The 23,014-nt window shown below is 42.9% G+C and overlaps 1 protein-coding gene across 1 annotated transcript in view; it reads left to right on the top strand.

The window, feature by feature from the left end:
* The window catches only part of SPOCK1 (SPARC (osteonectin), cwcv and kazal like domains proteoglycan 1), a 315,856-nt gene that overhangs the window by 283,071 nt on the left and 9,771 nt on the right, over window positions 1-23,014 (top strand). Inside the window, exons 7-8 of the mRNA XM_062587138.1 lie at window positions 15,462-15,578; window positions 21,797-22,018. Of these exons, the coding sequence (XP_062443122.1) occupies window positions 15,462-15,578; window positions 21,797-22,018 (339 nt within the window). The remainder of the gene's footprint in view (window positions 1-15,461; window positions 15,579-21,796; window positions 22,019-23,014) is intronic.

Below are 23,014 nucleotides of genomic sequence, written 5' to 3'. Positions count from 1 at the left end.
CAGACTAACTGCAAAGCTCCGTTGTGCTCTGCTGTTACACCCACAGTTTTGGTTGAACTTTCACATCTTCTCTGAAGAATTTGTGGTTCAGGTACCAATCAAAATTACATTTGCTGTAAGGGGATACTTGTTTCCTTATCTGTTGTTCTACAAGCTATTGCTTTTCAGCAAAACCACCAACAGCAAAGGTCGGGTTTCTGTAACCACAACGTTAGCCAGTGGGGAGCTGGAAAGGGAGCTGGAGGAGAAGCTGGAAGCCTGCCATTAACCGTGGCAAGCACTGTTCATTCCTCTTGTAAGGGGTCACTTGTTCATGGAAGAATATTAACATCTCCTCTATATACACTTTTGGAAATGTGTATTGTTGGTCTTAATAACAACGTTCCATTATTTTCTATCGCAGAGTTGTCAATAAATCAGGCCTTGCAAACTTGTACTGGCAAGATTGATTTCTGTGTGACATTTCTTTAGGAAATGAATTAAATCGTCGAAAGAAAAATGTGTGCACAGTGGCAAAGTGTACTTTCGTAGAGAGGGTATTTATGATGAATAGAGGGAAGATAGAGTACACATGCTTCAAAGAACACATTCTTGTAATGATGCGCTGTACTAATATGATCCGAAGTGAAGATGGTAAGATCAGAAGCTTTCAATGCAGAATGATTACCATTTCCTTTGAAAGTATTATTTACCGTAAATTCCTAAGACACTTTTAGAAATACTTTGAGTTCTTTCATGGTAATTTACATAAGTCTCTGGTTTTTTTTTTTCTCTCTCTCTCTCCTGTATCCATCAAAATAATTGGGCTTTCAGCCGTGCTTTTAGCAGACAGGTGGATATGAATCCAAGAGTGATTTTTCCTTCTTACTGCTTCTTTAAAGATGATCGAAGGAGGCTTCTCTCGCATTAGCACCTATATGGGAGTAGCTCTGTAATTCTGCCTAATATGTAGAAGAGAGTGACTGCGTTGGTCCCTTGCCTGTTGTTAAGTAGGTACTTATATCCCATCTGAATTTCCCTTTCCTTCACATTTGTATCTTGATCAAATCCACAACGTCTGATGGATCCTGATCTATGAATCCTGGTATTGTCAGGAAGAGTTTCAGGAAGAAGAGGAAAAGAAAAAAATTTCCCACCGACTTCTCTACGATTTTCTTAACTTACTATAAATGTGTTTCTCGTGTGTTTGATTTTAAAATTTTCCACTTGAAAACATGTACATTGGCATTTCTCCCAAGGAAAGGCTTTGGTACTGCTCTAAGGAGGAATAAGATGAGGAGATGTCTGTTATGGAGCACACTCCCTTTGACTAGACTGCAGCAGCTTAGTGTGAAAATGTTGGATTGACTGTGAAAACATTAGGTTGACTTCCAAAACTGTGTTACTACCAGTTAGGCAAAGAAAATACTGAACGGTAAGCTCAAATCCAGACCCTCTTCCAATTTACATGAGTGTAAATCTCAGCTAGTCCTCTTGAACTACGTATAATTTATGTTTACAGGTATAATATTAGACTTTTTTTTCTTCTGTGTTTCACTTCCACTGTGGAATAAAAGAAATGTTGTGTTTTCCAGAACAATCCCGATAACAGCATTAATCAAACCATCAACCTATAGGCAGCAGATAAATCACATCTACTTTCTTTCCCACCTTTTAGCCAAGGGTAAGGCAAATACTGTCACTTACAAAAAATGCTGATACTCTGCAGTTTTGGTGGAACTATTTGTAAGTATATTAGCAGAGTTTTTCTCAGATGCTCAGTTGGCTTCTGTTGCATTTGATTTGCCCGGCAGCATTTGTGCTAGCAGAGAATGCCCAGAATACCAGTTCTGTGGGACAAGAGGCAATTACTGGCGTAACGGATCAATTTAAATATACTAGTCATAAAAAAAAAAAAATATATATATATATTATGGCCTGTGAACTGGAATAAGCTTGGAAGGCAAAATTAACTTTACCTGCTTTGGTAGACTCTATTCATTCAACTTCCGCAGAGCCTGATGCAAAGGATGTCCGCAAGGATCTGGCTTTTATTTACTATATTGTTTTCTGTTCATAATTTATTTTAGGTGAGGGATTAGAGTGGGTTAATAAGAAAAAGCTCCATGTGGAGAAGGACAAATTCAGTAGATAAGGACATGAAAGGTTTGTAAGGAATCATCCAAATGTTATTGAAAACATATGTGATGAATCCTCTGTCCCATGACTTGAGACAGATAATGCTGCTGGACTAAAAGTGTTAAACAGGAAAGGGACTGGTTAAAAAATGCCTAGCTTTAAGTAAAAAAAACCTTTTTAAAAAACCAGCAACCCTGTGCCCATTTTTCCGCAGTTTGTTCTCATCTTTGCACTACCCTTCACTACGCCAGCGCAGGTGCTCGTAGAGCCACACCGGGAGCTCAGCTGGGGCCAGAGCTGGATCATGGGATCATGTTCAGCAGGTTCCCTTACCTGGTTCATTCTCAAAAAAAAAAGGGGGGGGGGCTGCCAAAGGAAGACAAGACACAGAGAAAAGATGGGAGAAAAAGTGACTGAGGATGGGAGGGGAAGAGAACACATGTATTTGTGCTAAATTAAGTTAACATCAAACTTTAATTGCAGCTAGCAGCTCTGCCATATGAACTGCTTACAGGTACATATTTTACTACGTTCACATTTCTGCACTAGAAGAGTAGACAATTTTCATGAGTCTGTAAGGACAAAGGCAGAGAGCAAGAGAAAATTTATTTTTAAAAATGGCAACAAGCCAGTTGCAATGCAGCTTAAAGTTTTCAGGAAAGCAGGAACGCGTTGAGCTATTTCCAGGAATGTTCAAGGCAGGCTATTTCTTTTCTCAGAATGAGCTAAAGCCAAAATATCCCTTTGAAGACAGTTATCTGTGTGTTTAGTTTCAAATTTCAGCCATCTCTGCCTTACTACAGCATGTCATTTCTCATGAATCCGGGGCAGTAAATTCTGCTTTAATTATGCTTTTGTTTATCTCAGAGTCCTTTTATCAAAATCGTCTCTAGTAGTCACGAGTGAGGTCCCTAAATTCTCTTGATAAGAGCAAATAAACTCCATTGTGCTGGGAAGCATGGGAAGTGTTTCAGCATTTTCAAACTTCTGCAGTACTTAGAAATTTCATGCCAAAAAGTGTGGGGTTTTTTAATGAATTTGTGAAATTCTTAATCTTATTCATTTGACACAATGTCCGTAATAACAGTCACAATCTACAACATATTTCTCCCTTTTCTGCTTTTTCCCTTCCCAGAAGGGAGCCAGCCTCCCTCGTCACCAGTGAGTCACCATCCTCCCCGCAAAGCCCTGCGGGGCCTTTTACCCGCATGCCTCTTTATTGGGAAAATTTTAAAATTTAGCCCATTAGTTTCTCAATTTGGCTGCTTTTCTAGATAAACACACCCAAAAAAAGCATTGGAGGGAAACAGAATACTTCATCAAACTCCGTTATTAGAAACACTTGTCTTAACACTCCTTAACATATCAGCGCACATCTTTCTCATCCTCATTATTGGTCTTCATGTCTTGACTAGACACCAGGAGTAAAATTACCTTCAGATGCCAAGATAAAAAGCACTTCTTGGTTCTAGATCTGCAATCTCAAGCCATTTGTAAGTACATGTTAAAAGCAAGGCTTGATAGCAGCACACCACCGCTTCCATTAGGCAGAAGGAAATGATAAGCAAAGAATGAAGCAATCTTTGCTGCTTAGTGCAAGACATAATCATTGGGTTTTACGTAGGCAGTTTTCAGAAACACAGCAAGTAATTTGGCACCACTGTTAAAGTGCTTATTCCAGCTCATGGCCCCAGCACCCACAGACCACCCTGCTACACCCTGTTTGGTTAAGGCATGTTGTAAGCGTTGCATACCTACTAACACATTTCTTTTCCGGAGGAAAGACTATCACAAGAATCAAGGGAAGCATTCAAGCTTCCTCCTCTCAAGTTAGTCAGAATAGTCTTAATCGTCTCCATAGGTAAATTTATCCAGCTTCATGTGCAGATTTTACAAAGTATTACTCATCTCTAGCCAAGTTCACCATCAATATTTTAAGCCTTTCCACAAGATTTGATTGTCAAACTTACTGAATCCTTCAGGGACCAAATTAATCATCCACACTGCAATCTTTGCTATTAGCCACGTAAAACCCAAGGAGCCCAGCTCTGCTGTCAGCTCCCCCTGTGACCACGTTGGCTAGCAGAGGACTGACATCTGGCACATCATCGTCCGGGAGGGTGATTGCACCTGGGTTGTCTGATGCTTTACATCAGAAAAACAGAATTTTACTGAGTAAACATATAGATTTATGGATACCAAGCATGATTGGCCACAACACGCGTTGTTAGGTTTCATCAGGAAATTGCTTGTAATCCTTTGAGAATTTTAAGCGCCTGCACAGATCTGACTCAGTTACACACCAGCAAATTCAGAACCTTGGAAAGGCAGAATACGGCCCATCGTCTAATTTGAAAAATACAGTCGAAGCGTGCCCGAATGTGGAGTATGAAGTGGATTGGCTTTGCCGGCAGCTGCAAATGCTCCCGTATACGGCGTGCCGGGCTGGACCTCTTCCAGCACGTGTTCCTAGCAAACGCTTTGGGAGCATTGCTGCGTGGCCGCTCCAGCCGAATCCTTATTGCGAGCAGCGGCGGGTTCGCAAGAGCCGCGCTGGCTCTGCATCGGCGCGCGGGCTGCTGGCCCGCTCCCGGAGCAGAGCTTGTGCTGTGCTCTCCTTCCAGCCATTTAATTCTCTTCTGAATTACTCGAATTTAAAGATCCAGGTTGTTTTCACTTTTACTTAAGCCCTGATGCATTAAGCATCCAGGCCAGAAAAGGATCTGCTTCACAGCCAGCCTTTTCCCCTTTTCTTTGCTTTTTTTCACTCGGTCTTGTCTGTGCTTTGGGGAGATGATAATAATTGCTTCTACAAAGGCTTACAACGACCCTGCAATCCCCTCTGTCAGCCTGGCTGCTTTCAAAGCTTTCTCAGCCGCGGCTCCAAATCTGTCATTTTTTTCCCTTTTTTTAAACAAATTCTCCTCACACAGGCCATTTTTATCCTTTTCAGAATTGCTCAGCTCGCGGGTTTCATAATGCCACAGGATGGTTTTGATCTCACTCACTGCTTTTATTTGGTTGTTAAATATTTTAATAGTGCAAATATTAAAAAAAAAAAAAGAAAATCAGGACTTTTCAATAAATCATAGCCTTGAGTACACAAAACTCAATCCTCCCTCTAAAAGACTTTAAAGATACACCAATTCACATGAAGGGCTGAGAACCGAATTGACACTTCTTTAAATGATTCTTCAAAATAAGTATTAACAGGAGATTTTTGCCACTCTGTTCCTTACTTTTTTGCGGTTATTGATTCCCACAGCATCTCGGTGGCCAGGTGCTCATTAGTAGGTTCATCTCCCCCTTCTCTTTATACTCTCAGATGAAGTTACGTGGCTGCAGGAGGTACATGGCACAGTAGGTAAACCGGGGACAGTGGCTTTTTTGGTCAGTTTTATCTACAGCCTTCTGTGATGCTCAGCTCAGCTTAGTTTTCCTCTTTTTAATCCCAGGGAGGTCTGCTCTGTGCTTTAGCAGACCCCCAGCCCGGCACCCAGAAGCAAGGGCCGTAGCGGCTCAAGCGTCGGACTGAGTACCTCGGCCAAAGGTGCCAAAGCTTGCTGAAAATTCAGCCGTGCCGACAGCGTAAATCCAGTCCAATTTCCACGTGCCGGCTTTTGAAAGGGGGGAGAAGTTCTCATTTCGCAGCCCAAGGGCTGTAGCTGAGGCCCCATCTCTTGCGGTGCTTCTGCAGTCCCTGCCTCTCCCTCCTTGGGAAGCAGTGGTCTGACCAGGACCCCAAACCTTTCCTTGCCACGCGTCTCCTTCGCCCTCAGAGTCATCCACAGGGAGGACTGTGCTTTTAAGTGCCCTAGTTAATCCGATGCCTTTGAGCTTGTATGAAACAACGCAGACAAGTGCGTTTGCTCTTACATGAACTGAGGTTCACTTTTGTGAAGCTAATAGTACTTCACTGGGGTAAAACTGGTACTTACTAAATGCTACTCAGATCTTAAAGTCATTCCATTTTGGTTCTCAAAATATTTTGTGTTTGCTTGCTAAAATTGCTCTTTCCCTTGATTGTTACAGGTTGTCTTGAACACTGGTTATTGCTATCCTGGCTGGATTTATACATTTCTCATTTTGCAAGGTGCATTTGTGCAGAGAGGGTCTGTTTTCCTTCCATGGGATCTTTGCAGTCCACGTGGGAGCTATGTTATCTCATTTACACTTTCTTACTGGATTTCAATTAGTTTTCCCAACAGTTTGCTGGAAGAATTCCTATCAGACGTTTTCAAATATTCCTAGCCCCATGCTGTCTGACGGCTCCTCATTTTATCTTCTGAGGAAGTCTGTGTTTTCTCATTTAGAGTAATTCATCACATGACAATGTTTTATATTAATGAAGCCCTGGTGGTAGCAAATGTGATAGCATTCGGTAAGGAACATGAGTCAATACATACAGAGATACACACAGTATAAAATAAAAATCAGCTGATATGCAAAAGAAGTTAATGAGGGGGAAAAATAGTTTCTGCTAGCATATGCTGACTCATGGATATCTCTCACTCCATCCTGCTCAAACGTGGACAAATTGGATTTATCCGTCACTTTGCAAGGAAGGAGGAAGCAGCTAGAGATGGTGGACTCCAGTAAAACTGAAGTGAATCTCCTCAATTGCTTCTCATGCTGCTGTGTATGATAGAGCAGCATGAGAAAAAATATGTCCTGATAAATTCTAGGGTTCAACTTGCGACTTTTGAGCAGTATCCTAAGTGATGGCAGGGGCTCTGAGAAGAATAAAGGGTAGCTTCTTCTATGGCAGAGCAGATCAGTCAAGGAGCAGTCAGTGTGTTCACAGGCTCTCCAGAAATGCCACATGGCAGGATACACACGGGCTGCAAAAAAAAAAACAAAAAACAAAAAAAATTCTTTGGCATTTCTGTGCTTTGTTCATAGAAACAATATTCTGCACATAGATTACCGTAAGGATGGATAGCCCAAACCTTTACCTCTAGAACAGGCATCTTCCAGGCCAGCACAAGCTGGCGTTCAGATCTTGCTAGCCACAGAAAGAATACCTTTCCTGACTAAAGCAAACAAAAATAGCAGTTGTTAGCACATAGCCAGTGATAATCCTAATTCAGGTAGTCATGTGTTCTTTCCTGCCGTCAGCACGCATTCCCTAATGGAAAGACACTCTGAGCTAATTGACTGGAAGGCTTAGTAGATAGGAACGGGCCATGAGGAGATGAATCCTGCAGTCCAGCTCCTTTTGCAAGAAGAAGGTGTTCCGCGAATATAATTTCCTCTGCTTTGAAGGACTACTAAGAGACGAACACATTGCTCTCTGCTTTATGATTACCCTATTTAAAACATACGTCTTAGGGAAATAGTATGCGTGCTGGAGTCAGGTGGAGATGAGGGTTACTGAATTGCAGCAAAAGCTAAGAAGCCAAATTACTGCAAACAAAACCAAAGATTGCTTCAAAATTTAATACTAGTGTTTTCTGAACTCATTCTTTTTCAAAACATTGTGTTTTCCATTCACTTTTAATTTCTTCTCTTCTTCAGTCTTCACATTTCCATTGGTCTCCGCTGTAGCTGGCGTCCGGCTGGCTCCTACCACACCTCCCTTTCCCCCTTAGAAACCTTCAAGGACTGAGTTGTATTTCTAGAACTGGAAGTAGAAGTTGTGCTGAGTTCGAATGGTTTCAAAATGAGGCGAGTAATCCACTGGAAAAATACTATAAATGAAGTAACTCTAATTATATACATTGCATAAAACAAATAGCTTCCACTGAAATGCACAAATTCTGTTCTTTAACAGAAAAGTTAATATTTTAGTATTTAGTTAAGTATTTGCTAAGGAAATTCTTGAAAATCATAGCCTTCATTTTGTTTCCCAAATTTCCCATGGACAGAAAATAAAAGCAAATTCTGAAAACATTCAGTTTTTGTGAAACAAACAAACAAAAAAAAAGCAATAACCTTCTGGGTACTCATTAATTTTAGATTTGAACAAACTTACAGAGACGAAGTAGTGTCAGAAGAACCAAAGTGTGTAAGAGAAGCAATTTTATCCTATGAACCACTCAAGAATTCATGCATTTTAAGAATAGTATCCAATAATAGTGAATAATATCAAATAATAATGAATATCACTGTTCACCATGACACTTGACAAAAATGAACTGCTGACATAGTTTTTTTTTTTTTTTTAATTCAGTTTGGATTAATCACTGATTGTACACAAAATGAAGAAGAATCTGTAAAAATTGGAAGTCTTTTAGATTTTATTTTATATGTAGCTGCATTTTCCACTATTTTTTTACAGAAGCTTTGCATATACTTAGGCTCTAACATGGGCTATTTTCACTTTTTTCTCTATATATAATCTTTTAATTTATGTTCTTGGCTGTTACCTTCTTGCTCAGGATGAACATAAAGAGGTGTGGCCATTTCTCCTCAAATACTGTCAAATTACTAATTTCACTGCCTGAGTTCTGCTCTCTCAAGCTCAAGGCCATTTTCATCACGGAAACGAGCGGCTGCCCTTACCATTAACAGCTCGAGCTATTTCCAGCCGTTGCCAGTCAGAACGTTTTTACAGAAGATCAGAATCTAAAATTTCTCACTGTTCAGCACGGGAAAGTGGAGCAAAATAGCCTCCTGGACGGGACAGCTTCGGCCGGTCAGCGCCACTCTTTCAGCTGTGCTTTTGGAAATGCTTCCACACAAAGCTCAAATGTAGGCAGTGTGATGGCAGATAGTGTTTGCATGAAGGACTCAGCCCTCAGTTATGTTATTGTAACCCCAGTCAACTACGTTTCCACTCATAATTACTAATCTGACTTTGTTTATTGATAATGTCAAAAGCCTGAGAGCATGATATCTGCTAAGAACTTACCAGTAGTGCCCAGTATCTGTTTTAAAATCAAACCAACCATCTGTTTTTGTCCTGTGCAAAGATCAACCCACGCTGAACTTCCCAGGTAGTGAGGTGGCTTTGCTAGGGCTCAGTGCCACCGACACTGGGTGCAGGTATGTGTCTTCTCGTGGCAACGATGTGTGGTGGGAACAGCTCCACTAAGAATAGGGAGGAAGGAAGGGAGATGAGGTTTCTGCAAAGATCTGGTTTCATCTAGAGACTCTCCTTCTTGGCCATAGTGCATTCAGTTCGACTTGTTTGTTGTTTTGCTTTTTCATGGCTATGATAGTGTCTATTGCTCGTTTCAAGTGACATGGCAGAATCTGAATGAAAACACCAGGGTGAGGCAATAAGTGAATTTTAGGGGGATAGGAGTCACGCAGGAGGTGGCTTTTTCATGATTTTCATGACAATTACAGCTGCTCCTGTAATTGTCTCAGAGTCTGAACTACAGGATCTTGCCGCTTTATTTACGAGATCGGGCAAAATCAGTGGCAAAAGCATCCGAGGTGGCTATCAGGACAGATGCCGTCCCGGTGGAGGAACAGCTGCTGGATGGCTGGGACGGGGCGCAGCAAATAGCTGTGTAGACAATCCGTTCCCTTCTTCATAAAAACTAGTTTCTTCATACTTAAGTTTTTAGTTACAAGATTTGCCCAAGGTCTCAAAGAAAGAGCAAATTAACGTTACCCCTTCCAAAACCAGAAAACAGCAAAGTATTTGTGAAGGCAAGTGTTGCCACACCAAAATATCACAGTTAAACCACCTGGAGTTGTCTACAAGTGGCTCATATGCATGTGTGTGCTTGCAGGAGGTGGAGCGCCGGCACAGCACTGAATTTCTCTTCGTGCTTACTTTCAGCAGCAGCAGTCTCTAAAATAGGCTCCATATTTTGCATTTCTCAGAGCAGACCTGCTCTCTAAAGCATGAAGGCTGATAGAGCTTTTTATTTACTTTAGTTTTAAAGCCTGTTGTGATAATGCGCACACGTACGGATGCAATTATACCTTCCCTAGAAGAAAGAAGATGTAGTGATGTTTGTCAGAGAAAGCATGATTACAGTAACACATTTTCTTCTTAAAAGAAGAAGAACATAAAAATGACTATTTAGTACAAAAGATAAGCTTTCCTGCTTGTGAGCCACGCAGGAATCCAGGCTGCTTTCCGTCAGTGCGCCCGCTCCCTCTAGCTCCATGGAGAGGCGATGGCTGAAATTCCCGGCCAGCGGTCCGGAGGACCTCTCTCGCAAGGTTTTCCATTTCCTATCCGTAGTACGTGGTTGCTCACCTAGATCGAAAGACATCGGTGCTGCTCTGTGACAGGATGTTTGCATAGTTTTAAGCAGGACGCTCAAAATCAGCGACGTGTTTTAGGATAAGCGATCACTTTTGGAAAGGGGCTGTGTTCACGCTGCTGCTGGTTGGGCCCTGCATCGCTGTGTCTGTAACGCCTCAGCTGCCCAGCCGAAGCTTCGGCTGATGCAGTTCTTCCCTGGCATCTTGTCCCATGTGGCACTTGGGAGCTTTTCAGGATACGCATTTGTGCGAGTTGGGAGTCGCAGAGGTCTCACATCGGGTGCAAGGCTTTCAGGCCCACCTTGCCTAGCCCTCTGCCAAAAGGTGACCGTTGCTTTCGCTTCATCAAGAGCTTTTTAGTTTAGATTTTACTACAGTGAGGTTTAATTGATGCTAAAAATACTTCATTGTGGGACAGAAAAAATAAAAGCTGGTGTTTAGGTCATATATACAGAATACAGAAAAGTTAAATGCACTGTAAAGATTACCTTGGTTTCTGTTTTGTGCTTTCCCTAATCATTTTTACTATGAAGTGTCCTCTGCGTGTGCCTGTGTGCACAAGTATCCCTAAGGAGTTTCCGGCTGAACTGTGTCAGGACAGGCTTCCTTTGCATGGAATGAGGACTAACTTTGAAGCAGCTGAATATGTATTTTTTAAAGCTTTGCTCTTTTATTTTGCATTTCTCTGCATTTACTGTTCCCTTTCCTCTACACTACAGAGACAGCTGAAGCTAGCCTGGCTCTCAGGGACTGCTCACATGCTGAGCGTTAGCAGTTGGAGAATAGGAAATTTGCTCCTAAGTCTTTACCTAAGAGACTCATTTAGTGTTGTAAAAGAATAATATGTGTTCAGATGACCAATCCCTCCACATATAATTGGTAAAAATATATTTCTGTTTGCAAGAACGGTGATAATAGCAACAGTAGCAATGATAATGCAACAAACACATGCTGAATAGATGAGTGATAATAAAGAAGTCAAAGGGTAAAAAGCAGATTGCACACATGTTCTCTGCATCTGATTGCACAGCTTGCTTTCTGGGAAATACACCACTGAGTGTGTCGCTGCAACCCTTTCCTGGACAGTACAGACCACTTGCTCATCATGCAGTACCATCAGCAAGCTAGACATTAATGCAGTGATGTACTTCCTTAGTACTGGGGCTTGTTTAGGGTTAACTGCAGTATGAATTACAAGCCTTGTTTTGTTAGTGGTAGATTTTGCAATATTGTTTTGCTAGGCTGGAGTGAAACTGTGATGTGAGAAAGTGTTCAATATTGATTTCCTCTTCTACAACTAAGTTCAGTTTTAACATTGATTTCTGGCACTGGGCACTTTTGAAAGTCTCTCTTAAAGAATGAAATTAAACACCGTACTGTGAATTTTCACCACCTATATATATAGATTAGTATCTGCAGAGTTGAAAAATTCCATAATGGAAGCACAGCCTGTAAAAACTTGAGCCTTAGCAGCATGCTAATGCCTTTCCATTAGGTCAGATTAATGTTTTCTGTTGAGTGAAAATAGGTATTTAGCAACATCACTTTCAGTTTGTTAGGAATAAATAACTGCTGGACCAATTGCTTTATCCTTGGGAATAAATTGGCACTTTCGGTGCTTGCTGTTAAATCATTTCTGCAGGACAGCCAGAGCATCTGCAGCTTCTGATGTGGGGATGGCAGCTGAACGTGGGAGCAAATATATCCTCCTCCTTCATATATCCTCCTCCTGTATTTTCCCCTTTTTAAAATGTGCAGGAAACAAATTGAAGCCAGATCCTTTCATCTTGAAGAAAATATACTCCACAGTCAAAATGCATACTTGCACTGGGAGTGTCCTTCTCCCAGTAGGAGCCCTAGAGTGGGTGGTGACAGTTTACTGGAGAGATTGCAGTTGCTAGAGCAGGGTGATGGGGAAATGCCTCCTTTGGGGTTTCTCTTCATCCCAGTTTTTCTTAATCAGTGCTTCAAGTCATGTTAATACCCTTATGGTTTGCAACCTACATATTCTCTCCTTACAGTTCTTCAAATAGCAACAGAGACCCATTATCCCATCTATTCCTCCTACAACCTTATTCTTCTCATCTGATAGCTGTTACTTGAAACATATTAATACTAAAAAGGTACCTTCGCACTGCATTTCTCATGCAGAAGGCTCTTAAAATGCCATACAAGTTAAACTGATGCAAATTTATATATGAGGATCTTAGACGTAGGACTCCTCAGAGCTATCCTTCCTAATTGTTTGATGTGAAACTAGTGGGCTGTACGACCGGAAAGGAATCATTAAGTGCCGTGATTCTCGGATACCCAGCCGGAGGCTGGACCTGCCTCTGCGTGTGTTAAACACATGCCCTCAATATCGAGCCACTTTGAAGTGCCTCGAATAATATGTCCCTAAATAAACCACTTGAGAATGATTAGAGACTTTTGAAAGTGTTGATATAGGCTCCTATATCAACAAATAAAATGCGGTTCCATTAGGTAGGAAGGTAGATGCTTTTTAACCATGCACAGTAGTATTAAAATGGAATTTAATATGAGAAATGGAAAGCAATACTTCCTCCACTTTAATGTTCAGGAGAAAGCAAGATCGAGGGAATTAAATTATTTGAATTGAAATTTAATCAGAACCACGCGTTAAATTTTTGTAGTCTTGTGAAGCAATTTATTATTCGCTGCATATTAAAAGAACAGTAGGTTCTTGTTTTACTTGTAAAACAGCAGTGACTCGGCTGAAGAAAGAGCATAGCCCTGAGCGAGAACCCTGGCAGAGTATCCACCGCTGCTGGATCACCCGTAAGGGACAGGGACACACGCAAGAAATACTGCAGTTATTTGGGAGGAGAAAAAAAAAAAAAAAATTTTCCAGTGTGCCAATAACGCCCGTGCTGGGGCTTCCTGTCAAGTCAGGCTAACACTGAATTGCAGAAGAAATCTGCCAGGTTAGGTGCATTTTGCAGACTTTGAAACCAAGTGAAAACTTGGCCGAGTTTGTTTGAGGGAAGTTAGGGAACACTCACTTGGCATGCTCTGCGGTTTTCCTTTCCAAAAGTGACTTTCAAAGGACAGGACAGGTATTTGTCAGAAGGAAAGGAAAAATACTGTCTACTTCTAATTTTGAAAGATGGTGTAATTGCGAGTAAATTCTTCCCCTGAAAGTACTAGTGAAAACAGAGGTTTAAAAAGGGGACTGTTGTGGTCGCTCATGTTCCTGTAAGAGCCTGATAATGCTTAGAAAAAATTGGTGTCCGATGGCAGTTTAAGGGGGAGTTGCATCTCCCGTCTCATGCAGAAGAAGCATCTCCCTCACGTCTAGCCTATATTTAGGTACCCATCTCCCGTTGAAATTCATGTGTGATAGAAACCTCATTATCTTTCTGAATCTGCCCTAAATTCACAAAATATCGTATCATTCACTCCTGCCTCAAGCTAGCTGGTGCCTGAATGCTTATTACCTGTAAAATTAGTTTTCTTCCTACCCTCTCACCCCATCAGGCAGCATCTCCTGCCTGGGGTTCGTTAGTGCCAGGATGGTTGGGCTCGTTCTGGTGCTGCTGGTGGTGTGACTCCTCCCTGGCGGAGGACCTCAGCCGGCAGGGACAGGCTGGGGATGGTACGGTGTGACGAGTCTCTTAAGGCAAGACGGTAAGAGCCATAAGGTCATGGAGGCCTGAAAAATATTATTCCTGTACGATTTGGTCTTAAGCTGCAAAGATAAAACAGTATACAGCAAGCAAAATATATGAGAAATGTATCATTATTTAAGCAATATACTAATTTATAGATATGTTTAGTAAAATGTATTTTAGTTATAAATATATTTCATTTTATTACACAAAATTGAAGTGTGAGTTTAAAAAGTGATAAAAGCCCTTTCAGTAATGTGAGCCACATTAGTGTTAATATTGCATTGTCTTCCAGCTTTTTTATGTTAACTGTTTTTTTTCCCCAAAACTTCCATCTTTAAGACCTGGTTTTCCCTTACCTGCACTCAGCCTTGGTAGAATAGTGATTTTCATATGTTTATTTTTAATAGGAAAATCTATCAAAGTCTTTTAGCATTACAACCGAATGGGAAAATATCTCCCTACCTTTTTCTCCCCCAAACCCAAATATGCTAAAACGCTTAGAAAGCCCTGTAGCATCTTATTTTTAGCTTCAGCATTATTTTGGACTGAAAAAACTCGAAACCAGTGAAGTTGCAGCAAGTTCACTGCAGTCATCAGAGCAGTGAGTTTAACCTGGGAAGACGAGCGGTGGGACCTGATCTTCAATAAGCTGGTGGGAGGAATATTATAATGTGCAGTGAATTGGAGAAGACTTACTGTGCCTTACCCTGTGCAGGATGTCAGCCCCTATTGCATAAAATCTTGCTTTGTATTCCCAGAAATGGCATTTAAAATGTAGAGCAAGTACACAGCAGGAATACTAAAATGGTCTGAGCGAGGTAATTTCAAGCAGCAACCAATAGAGAAACAAGAAGACTTTCTGACAGAAACCAGTGACTAATGTAACTTTTTTACTTAAAAATATTTGCTTTAGCTGGACATTAACCTCTTCGCAGAGGTTTCTGGAAAAATTAGATATTTGGCAGTAAAAATTCATAAAAAAAAGGAAGCAGGGAGTGCTTTAACCTAGCTAACAAGAAAGAACTGACAACCTTCGGAGGTGACAAGTCTCATTTGCAGCAGAACTAGACCAACATGACAGTTTTCTTTTTTATGTATACATAAAGGAATATATATAGACAGATACATACATACAGCTATATATATATATATATGTATATCTCCTATCAGTGTGATAATAACCCAAATGTGGCTTATAAATTATTCCTAGTACCATATTCGAGCAGTGTGTCTAGGCAAGTCTTCCCTCTCCCACTCGCCTCTATTAGCCTGGGGTATTTAGGTGCAATCCTGAAAGGTGAGAGCAGTTAAGCTGAGCAGCCCGTAGCTCCGGCTGAGAACCCGCGGGCTGGCGTGGGAGTCGTTTCTTCCATCACAGATCGTGTCAGCTGCTACAGAGATGCTTGAGTACAACTCAAATTCATTATGACTTACAATTTCTATGTATAACTATGAATAAATAAAAGTTTTCTAATAGAATATTCGGAGAAAGATTTTTTGCTAGTGCTCCTGACTGAGTGGGTTTCTGTGTTCTCCTTCCAGCTTGCACAGACAAGGAACTGAGGAGTCTCGCCTCGCGACTAAAAGACTGGTTCGGCGCTCTGCACGAGGATGCAAACCGGGTCATCAAACCAACCAGCTCGGAAGCAACGCAAGGCAGTAAGCAGACGCCTTCCGCGTTGCACGCCGGGCGTTGCCGGTGGCTCCGCAGACCGCGGGAGCGTGCAGCTGAGCTCAGCACTCCGCGCTGCCGGGTTGCAGGTGCCTGCCAGGACACGGTCGTGCAGGGGACCTGCTCCTGCAGATAGCTCCGCCGGTTTCTAGAGGAGCTGCAGTCGCTGTGCTCTCCCTGCCTCAAGCTGCTTTCAAACCGGCAGTGCGAGGCCGTGAGACCTTTCCAAGTTAGGCAGGCAAATAGCTTGGTCTGAAGGCCGTGGAGGCCACGTCTAGACTTGTAAATAAAACCGCTCAGGGACTTTTCTCAAGCCCTGAGATTAAGTGGCGTGACATAGTTCATGTCCATACAGCTAAACTCCGTGACCAGGGTCCCCAGCAGAGTGGCTGCATCCAGATCATCTTTTGGGGATGGACCGTGGCCTGGGCTCACCCCCCAGCCTGCGCCCACTGCCTGCCGCAGGGTCAGTGGCGTGAGGCAAGACCCGGGCATACAGGCACAGAGACAATTGCGCCAATGTTGAAAAAGACTCCCTTAGACTTTAATTTGCGATTTCTAGCTAACAAGTTGCATAAGATAAAGAATAATGAAAATATCCATGCCACAGCCACAGAGCTGGAATAGTTAAATGGTGCAGAAAGCTGGAACTGCATGTACAGAGAAAAGGCAGGCTTATCTGTTGCGTCCCAGGTATGTAATAACACCTTCTTAGCATCCATTGATGCTTAAAAAAAAAAAAAAAGAAAGAAAAAAGAAAAAAGAAAAAGGAAGAAGAAGAAAAAAATGGATAGTTTAGAGGACATTTATTCTCTGTGAGCTGAACCAATATGACTGATTTGGATGTCATTTAACCACCAGGGAGGGGGAGGACTCAGATAACAGTGTCAAAGGAGGTTATGCTCATCAGAGAGCAGTGCAAACTTATTTTCCATAAGGACTCATAGTCCCAAAATACTTGGGCCTCTGCCTTGCAAAGTAGGATGCATGAGTTTTATCTAGGTGTGTGACTCACCTTCACTTCACTGCCCTAATTCAAGCCTGGGTCTGCACAATATGTCAAAGGCTTCAATCAGCTGCTCTCTTTTCCTTCCCTTGTCAGATGTCAGTGGCTAGTTTCTGTAGTCATTTAGGCACTTTCAATAGTCATTTATTTTCAACAAAGTCTATATCTTTGAAGCAGTATGTCCTATTTTTCTCTTAAACAGTCCTCTGAAAAGAATATTCTTATCATGCAAACGAAGCTGAACAGCAGTGCAAAAGGGCAGCTGGGCATGCAGCTAATCAGGGCTTCAAGATGTGAATTCTTTTCAGGCCCCGGCGTAGGAAACTCCAGGGACAGGAAACTGTCTGAAGTCCTCTGGGCCCACAACCACATGTCAAGAAGATGTTCCCTGTGCAGATGACCCAGGGGCTTCTCATGAAGAGCTTAGCCAAAAGCCAAAGACCAAATTGATTGCTCAAGGATTTTTTTGTTGAAGCAATTTCAGTGAGAAAAACATTTCTGGTAATTCTGCAGTGTTTGCTCTGATTCACCAAGGAGCTGTTATCTCTTTTTAGTTTAGTTTGATTCCTGGCAGCTTTTATCGGAAAGGCTGCCTTGATGAACTTAAACACTTGATCTCAACAATGTTCATTTTTAGACTGTTGACTTAGTTTGGCACATATTCTTGTTTTCTTACGTGTCAAAAAAAAAAAACCTTTATGAATTAAGATGCTTAAATCTTTACTGAATGCCACAAAACTTAGGCTTGTTTTTCTTTTTAAGAGATTGCATCACTATTCATGAATTAATCTGCACGTGCCAAATTCTAGAGCCCCGATTTTTCTCTGGTAGCACTGGAAATATGTATTGAGTAAAAACAGCAGGCTTTGGCTTCCTCTTAACTTCAAACATTTGTAAAAAAGGCATCTTAAATGGGGCTCAAAATTCAAAGCAAAGTTCTCAGACCTAAATGAAAAAAACATTCATGTGAATCCTGGCAAACAGGACACACACAGCTCTGGAAGTATGCTGTGACGTCCCCGTCACTCTTTTTTATCACTCTGTGTGTATTCCCCTCCCCACCAGCTGATCGCTTCATTAAACTGAACTGATTTGGTTATGCCTATAGTGTCTTAAAAGGCATCTGCATCATCAAAGTAATCCATTTGGGGTATGCCCCTGTGGCAGTAAAAGGGAACAGATGGTGGGAAGTGATGACTAAGATGCCTCAGACATCAGCTGTCTGGAGAAGGTGTTCCAGCAGAGATTTCTCTATGCTACATTAAATTTTCAAGATGCTACTGTGAGTGTAAATAAGCTTTTTGAATGTATTAAGTTCACCCCCAGGTGAAGAAAAAAAGTTCACTTTTTTTTTTATATATATATATATATACACTCGTTTGAAAGGAAAGGGATAAGGGCGAGTCAGTGTTTCAGATCTCAGACCTGCATTCAGTATGCTGTCTGCTGGACCCAAACGAAGCACCGCTGGCCAGGAACGCTGTCTTCCACAGTCTTTATGCAATTGAAGCCACCCCAATAAATAATGTTAACGTGAGCAACTCAGGGACATGTTTGAAATAAGAAAATAATAACACTAATTAGGTACTAAGATCCAATTCAAATTGCTCCAGAACCTGTTGATAATTCATAATGTTCCTGCGTTGTATCTGGATAGTCTCTGAGTGGTGTGGGAGCCTTTTTGGTTGCAGCGGGAGTTGTTTTTATTTTAATAGTGATCTGTGCACTGCAAAGGATGCTTTCCACGGAACATTTCTTCTTCTGCTTCTTAAATTTTAAGTGATGGAGAAATTAGGTTAATTATTCCCCCATTAATTAAATTGTAGTATACTTTAATAAAATAAATCTGACTCACATAAGTCAGCTCTTGAAGGGAGAAAAATAATTTTACGTGCCAGAAGGTCTGTTTATTTTTGATTAGGAATTTAACTTAAAGTTTTTTTAGGTTAATTTCCTTTTAATTCAGCAGGGCTGGAGGTTTTAGGTATTAATGGGATTATTGAAACTTTAACATGGCTTGAGTTCTTTCCCGATCTGCAGCGAGTGAGAATGGTGAGGCCACTGAGCAGCTCTCAGGTGGAAGGAGAAACCTGATGGTCGCAGTCCAGGCCCTGGCGAGCAGGTGTCCGACGCAGAGCAGGCGCCGCCACGTTGACACTAATTGGCACCCTCGTTGGCAGTCCCTGCGGAGAGCCGAGAGCAGCCGGGACACAAAGTTGCTCCCCTCTCCTGTCTCTAACTGTAGTTACTGCAGGGCTGAATTGAGACACAGGAAGCTGCAGAAAGGATCTCGCTGAGGCTGCTGTTGCACCGGGTCCTCTGCGCTCAAAATCCAGCTTATTAACCTAAGAACATTGCTGGTTACAGAACTGCAGTGTGCACGTAGCCGGCATATTGCACCATATTGGTAAGAAAGTTTATCAGAAGGCTGCAGGAAGGAGCCATGAATTCATTCCTGACCCTGCTGCAGCAGGCGTCAGCGTCCGGCACGGTGGCCGAAGTCGCTGCGGTGCGTGGTGGGCGCCCGCCCGGCGCTCGGGGCGCTGGGTGGCAGAGAGCGGCCAGCGCTGCTGGGCTCCGCTGCAGGCGCAGCAGAGCCCGAGGCCGTTCACAGGCGGCAGCTCTTACCGGGAGACGAGGTGAAGCGGAGGTGGCGGCTGCTGTGCACCTTCACCCACGTGCCGAAGGAGAATTTAAAGTGTGAGCCTTTTCGCTGGTGGTAACTAGCTAACTAAGGGCTTTCTGTCGCACCTCTCCCTGTAATGTTTAAAGGCTGGCGGACCGTGCAGTCTGATACGCAGCACTGCTTAGCAGCGCAGCCCCTTAATAAGCTCCCTTATTTATAAGAAATTAAGATCACAAACTCTTCAGCTAATGTAATTAAGTGTCTTCGTAAGAGACCTCTCACGCCTGTGTCTTTCATACGAGCACTGATGTTACACCACAGAGCAGCCTCTTAGGCGCATCAGTGGCTCTCCGGTGACCTGCCCAGACGGCCCGGCTCTGGGGGCGGGCTGCTGTTGTGCCCCAGGGTGCTGTCGTCCATGGAAGAATGCCCAGCAGGGAGGAAAGCGTGAGTCAAAAATAATCCACGCACGCTGTCGGGGACAAGTTCATGGCCAGATCTCTGCATCGACCCTCACCAGCAGGGAGGTGACCGGTGGACGGCTCAGGGGCTGAGCAACATGTACTCTGCAGAACCAGTTGCATGAGAGACCTTGCAGCAGGACATCCCACAACGTGGCATGTGGGCCATCCCTCGAGAGGACATCTGCCGATGGAGGGGACTCGGGCACAGTGCACATATGCACAAGGCAGAACTTGCCATATGAGCCCTGCTCCTCTGCACAAGGGAAAGGTGAAGTTGAGGGCTCTTAAATCTTTTGCCCACCAAGAGATGCACAGTGACCAAATCCTGCTTGCCTTCTTCAGATGAGTGAAATAATTGAAGTCAATAGTCCTAATTGCTTCAGCAAGGCGAGCAGGCTTCCTCCCTACATCTATTCATACAACGTTTTTCACTGTGCTCGAATTTGATTAGATAACATTAGAGAGGATAACAGCACAAAAATGTGATAAAAAGTTCAGCGTGATCTCTGTCTTCCCTGCCTGAGCTGCCTCTAGCCCTAAGGAAATGGTGTCACCCTCTTCCTTTCTTAGCGAAGCATGTGTTAGGACTGACATGAGCCTTCCTATTAGTTAACCCTTCTGATCATGCCTCCATGTTCCCTGACAACCCTCAGCCATAGTGACAAATGGAAAGCACAGCTTCCAGCATAAAGCGCTGCCCTCCCCGGAATTAATCCTTAAAATAGCAGGTAGGCTGCAGAGCTTGGGCAAACTGTCAGCAGGACGCCAGCAGCATCTTCAGTTTGGCTTTAACAAAGCAGCATCTGGAAATGGGACTTGACACTCAGAGCAAGTCAGGCTAAGCTTGACCTCTTTCTGTGAAAGCAGCATAGAGAAAAAGCCCATCAGTCTGCTCCAGGTCACCCGGAGCAGGCTGAATAGTGCACAGGCAGGTTCACTGCAGGCAGCCAAAGCAGCATGAGTGCAGGGTGCCCAGGGCGCAGGGTTCCGGTGCCTTCCAGGCACGTAAATCCCCAGCCGGGGTATTTGTGTTTCTGAGTGCTCGATGGAACCAGTATCCTCATTCTCAGGTTTATTAGCTCTAGACTACAAATACACTTTCTTGCATCGTAGCTAATTTCGAAATTAGTCCATGTTTATACCAGGCTTTCAAAATACCGTGACTGTTTGAATTTATAATGCCCTGTCTTGTTTGTGCAAAAAGGCAATGGGACTCTGTGGAGGCAGAATACGGGAGTGTGCATTTCTCAGATACGGTGTAGGTCTCCCTATGCATGGCTTGGTCTTGCAGTGGTGCCGCTGCCTGCTGCAGTCTTTTAAGGACTCAAGCTATTGAAGTGAATGGTGATGGTTTCCAAAGTGCTAGAAGAGCAGATTCCTGTTAAGTCACAAAATCCTGGAGCAAGAATTAACAGTGCTGGTGTGGCATATGTGAGCAGGAGCTGCCTCTCGTTTGCATTTGCACTGGTCTGGATCTCCTAGCTGAGCTCTGTGACTGCTCAAGAGTGGTGCAAGCAAAAGAAATGCTCACTCACGTCCCTACCTCGCTCCCCCCAGGAGTTTGCAGGCCAGAGCTCAGCGGTCATTGGTCACCGCAGGAGGCAGGACCTTAAGGAGGGAAAAGCTTAGATGAGAGGTGGGAGGTGAGAGCAAGCTAGGAAAGAATTTGGTCAGGGAACTAGTAACAGGTCTGGGAAGCAGCATTTAAATTGCCTCAGCCTAGTTTGAAAACAGTGGATGCAGCCTTTTCCATCACATTTCAGTTTCTTGGAATAAGACCAACCCGCTTAGGACTGAGGATGGGGAAGAAAATATATGTGACTGAGTGTTCTTTTGAGTAAAAACAACTGTGAATTAGAGTAATCAGCTCTGAACCTCAGCCCTTCCCATCCCCTGGCTGGAAAGAGGATGAGTAGTGTTGTAGTCTGTAGTCATGTTCGAGTTTTAAGCTTTATTCAGGTAGTTGTCTTAGAATTTGTTCTGCATTGGGCAGGTCAGGTCAATGTTCAGAGTCCAGCCAAAAAAAGCCAGGAAGGCTGCAGCGTGGCGACGATGCCTGCGCACTGCGTACGGTGATTCACACAGGGATGTTTGCCCATCTTCTTCTAGGATTTGACACCAGCATACTACCGATCTGTAAGGATTCCTTGGGCTGGATGTTCAACAAACTTGACATGAACTACGACCTGCTGCTGGATCCCTCGGAGATCAGTGCCATTTACCTTGATAAGTATGAGCCATGTGTCAAGCCTCTCTTCAACTCTTGTGACTCCTTCAAAGACGGAAAGCTTTCCAACAACGAGTGGTGCTACTGCTTTCAGAAGCCCGGCGGTGAGTTGTTCTGCTTTGCAGCGTCAAACTGATTCATGATGCATTAGTGGAAATTGCTGAGGTTGCTGTAATTTTATAATATTCACATTTAATAACATGTTTTAATAAGCAAAATCAACATTTAAGGCTAAGTGGTTTTATGTTATCGCTGTTGTTTGTTACCAGTGCTTATGCCAGGCAGACATGCATATCCTCACTGGAAGGAGGACAATAATCCTTTTAAATATAATTAAGGGGACACTCAAGTGAACAAGGAGAAGACTTGAAGCAGCCAACCTGCAATGTATAGATCCCTAAAGGAGATGGGTCTGGGCTGGTCAAAGTGCTGAGGATCCCCAGCAGGCAGTAGGGACCTTCAGCTCCTCCACCTGTGTGAAAGCAATATGGACATGCTCAAAGCTCCTGCTGGGTGCCTGCTGTTAGCAATACCTCTGAAAATGCTGGTGCCCTGTGCACATCACTCGTTTGTCTGCAGAGCTAATTCCAATGTTTGCCCAAACTGGTAACACTAGTTATAAGCTTGGAGTTTTGCGCCAAACAGAAGTACTGGTCTCTCATGCATTGCATCTTCAAAATTATTGCTGGCTTAACATAAATGTTTCGGAATTTTAATAGTTCAAGAATTTCAGTTTGGCATTTTCAAATGACTGTATTTTCCAGAGCGTTGCATCTAGCTTGACAAGAGTATCTGTCCATTTTGGTTTCTTTTTTCTACAGTTACGTACATATATAATAATCTGGAGGGTGAGGGGGTCAAAGGGAAGTTGTTTTGGTCTTCCTGTGTTTAAATTTTGATTGATTTGCTCTTAAGGACAGTTTGGTGACTGATAGCTACATTAAAAAAAGCTCTTTATCATTGGTATAAAAGGCCATTGTGTAACAATGTTTAATGTCACAGAGGAACTATATTAATATCCCTCAGCAGTTAAAACAAAGAAATAGAAAGTGCTGGCACACACCAGCTAGAAACAAGCCCTACCACTAATACAGAGCTCA

Source organism: Rhea pennata, chromosome 14 (genome assembly GCF_028389875.1).
Source record: "Rhea pennata isolate bPtePen1 chromosome 14, bPtePen1.pri, whole genome shotgun sequence".
Taxonomy (NCBI): Eukaryota; Metazoa; Chordata; class Aves; order Rheiformes; family Rheidae; genus Rhea; species Rhea pennata.
The sequence above is the reverse complement of the archived record's forward strand: the minus strand, read 5'-3'. Positions and strand labels throughout refer to the sequence as shown.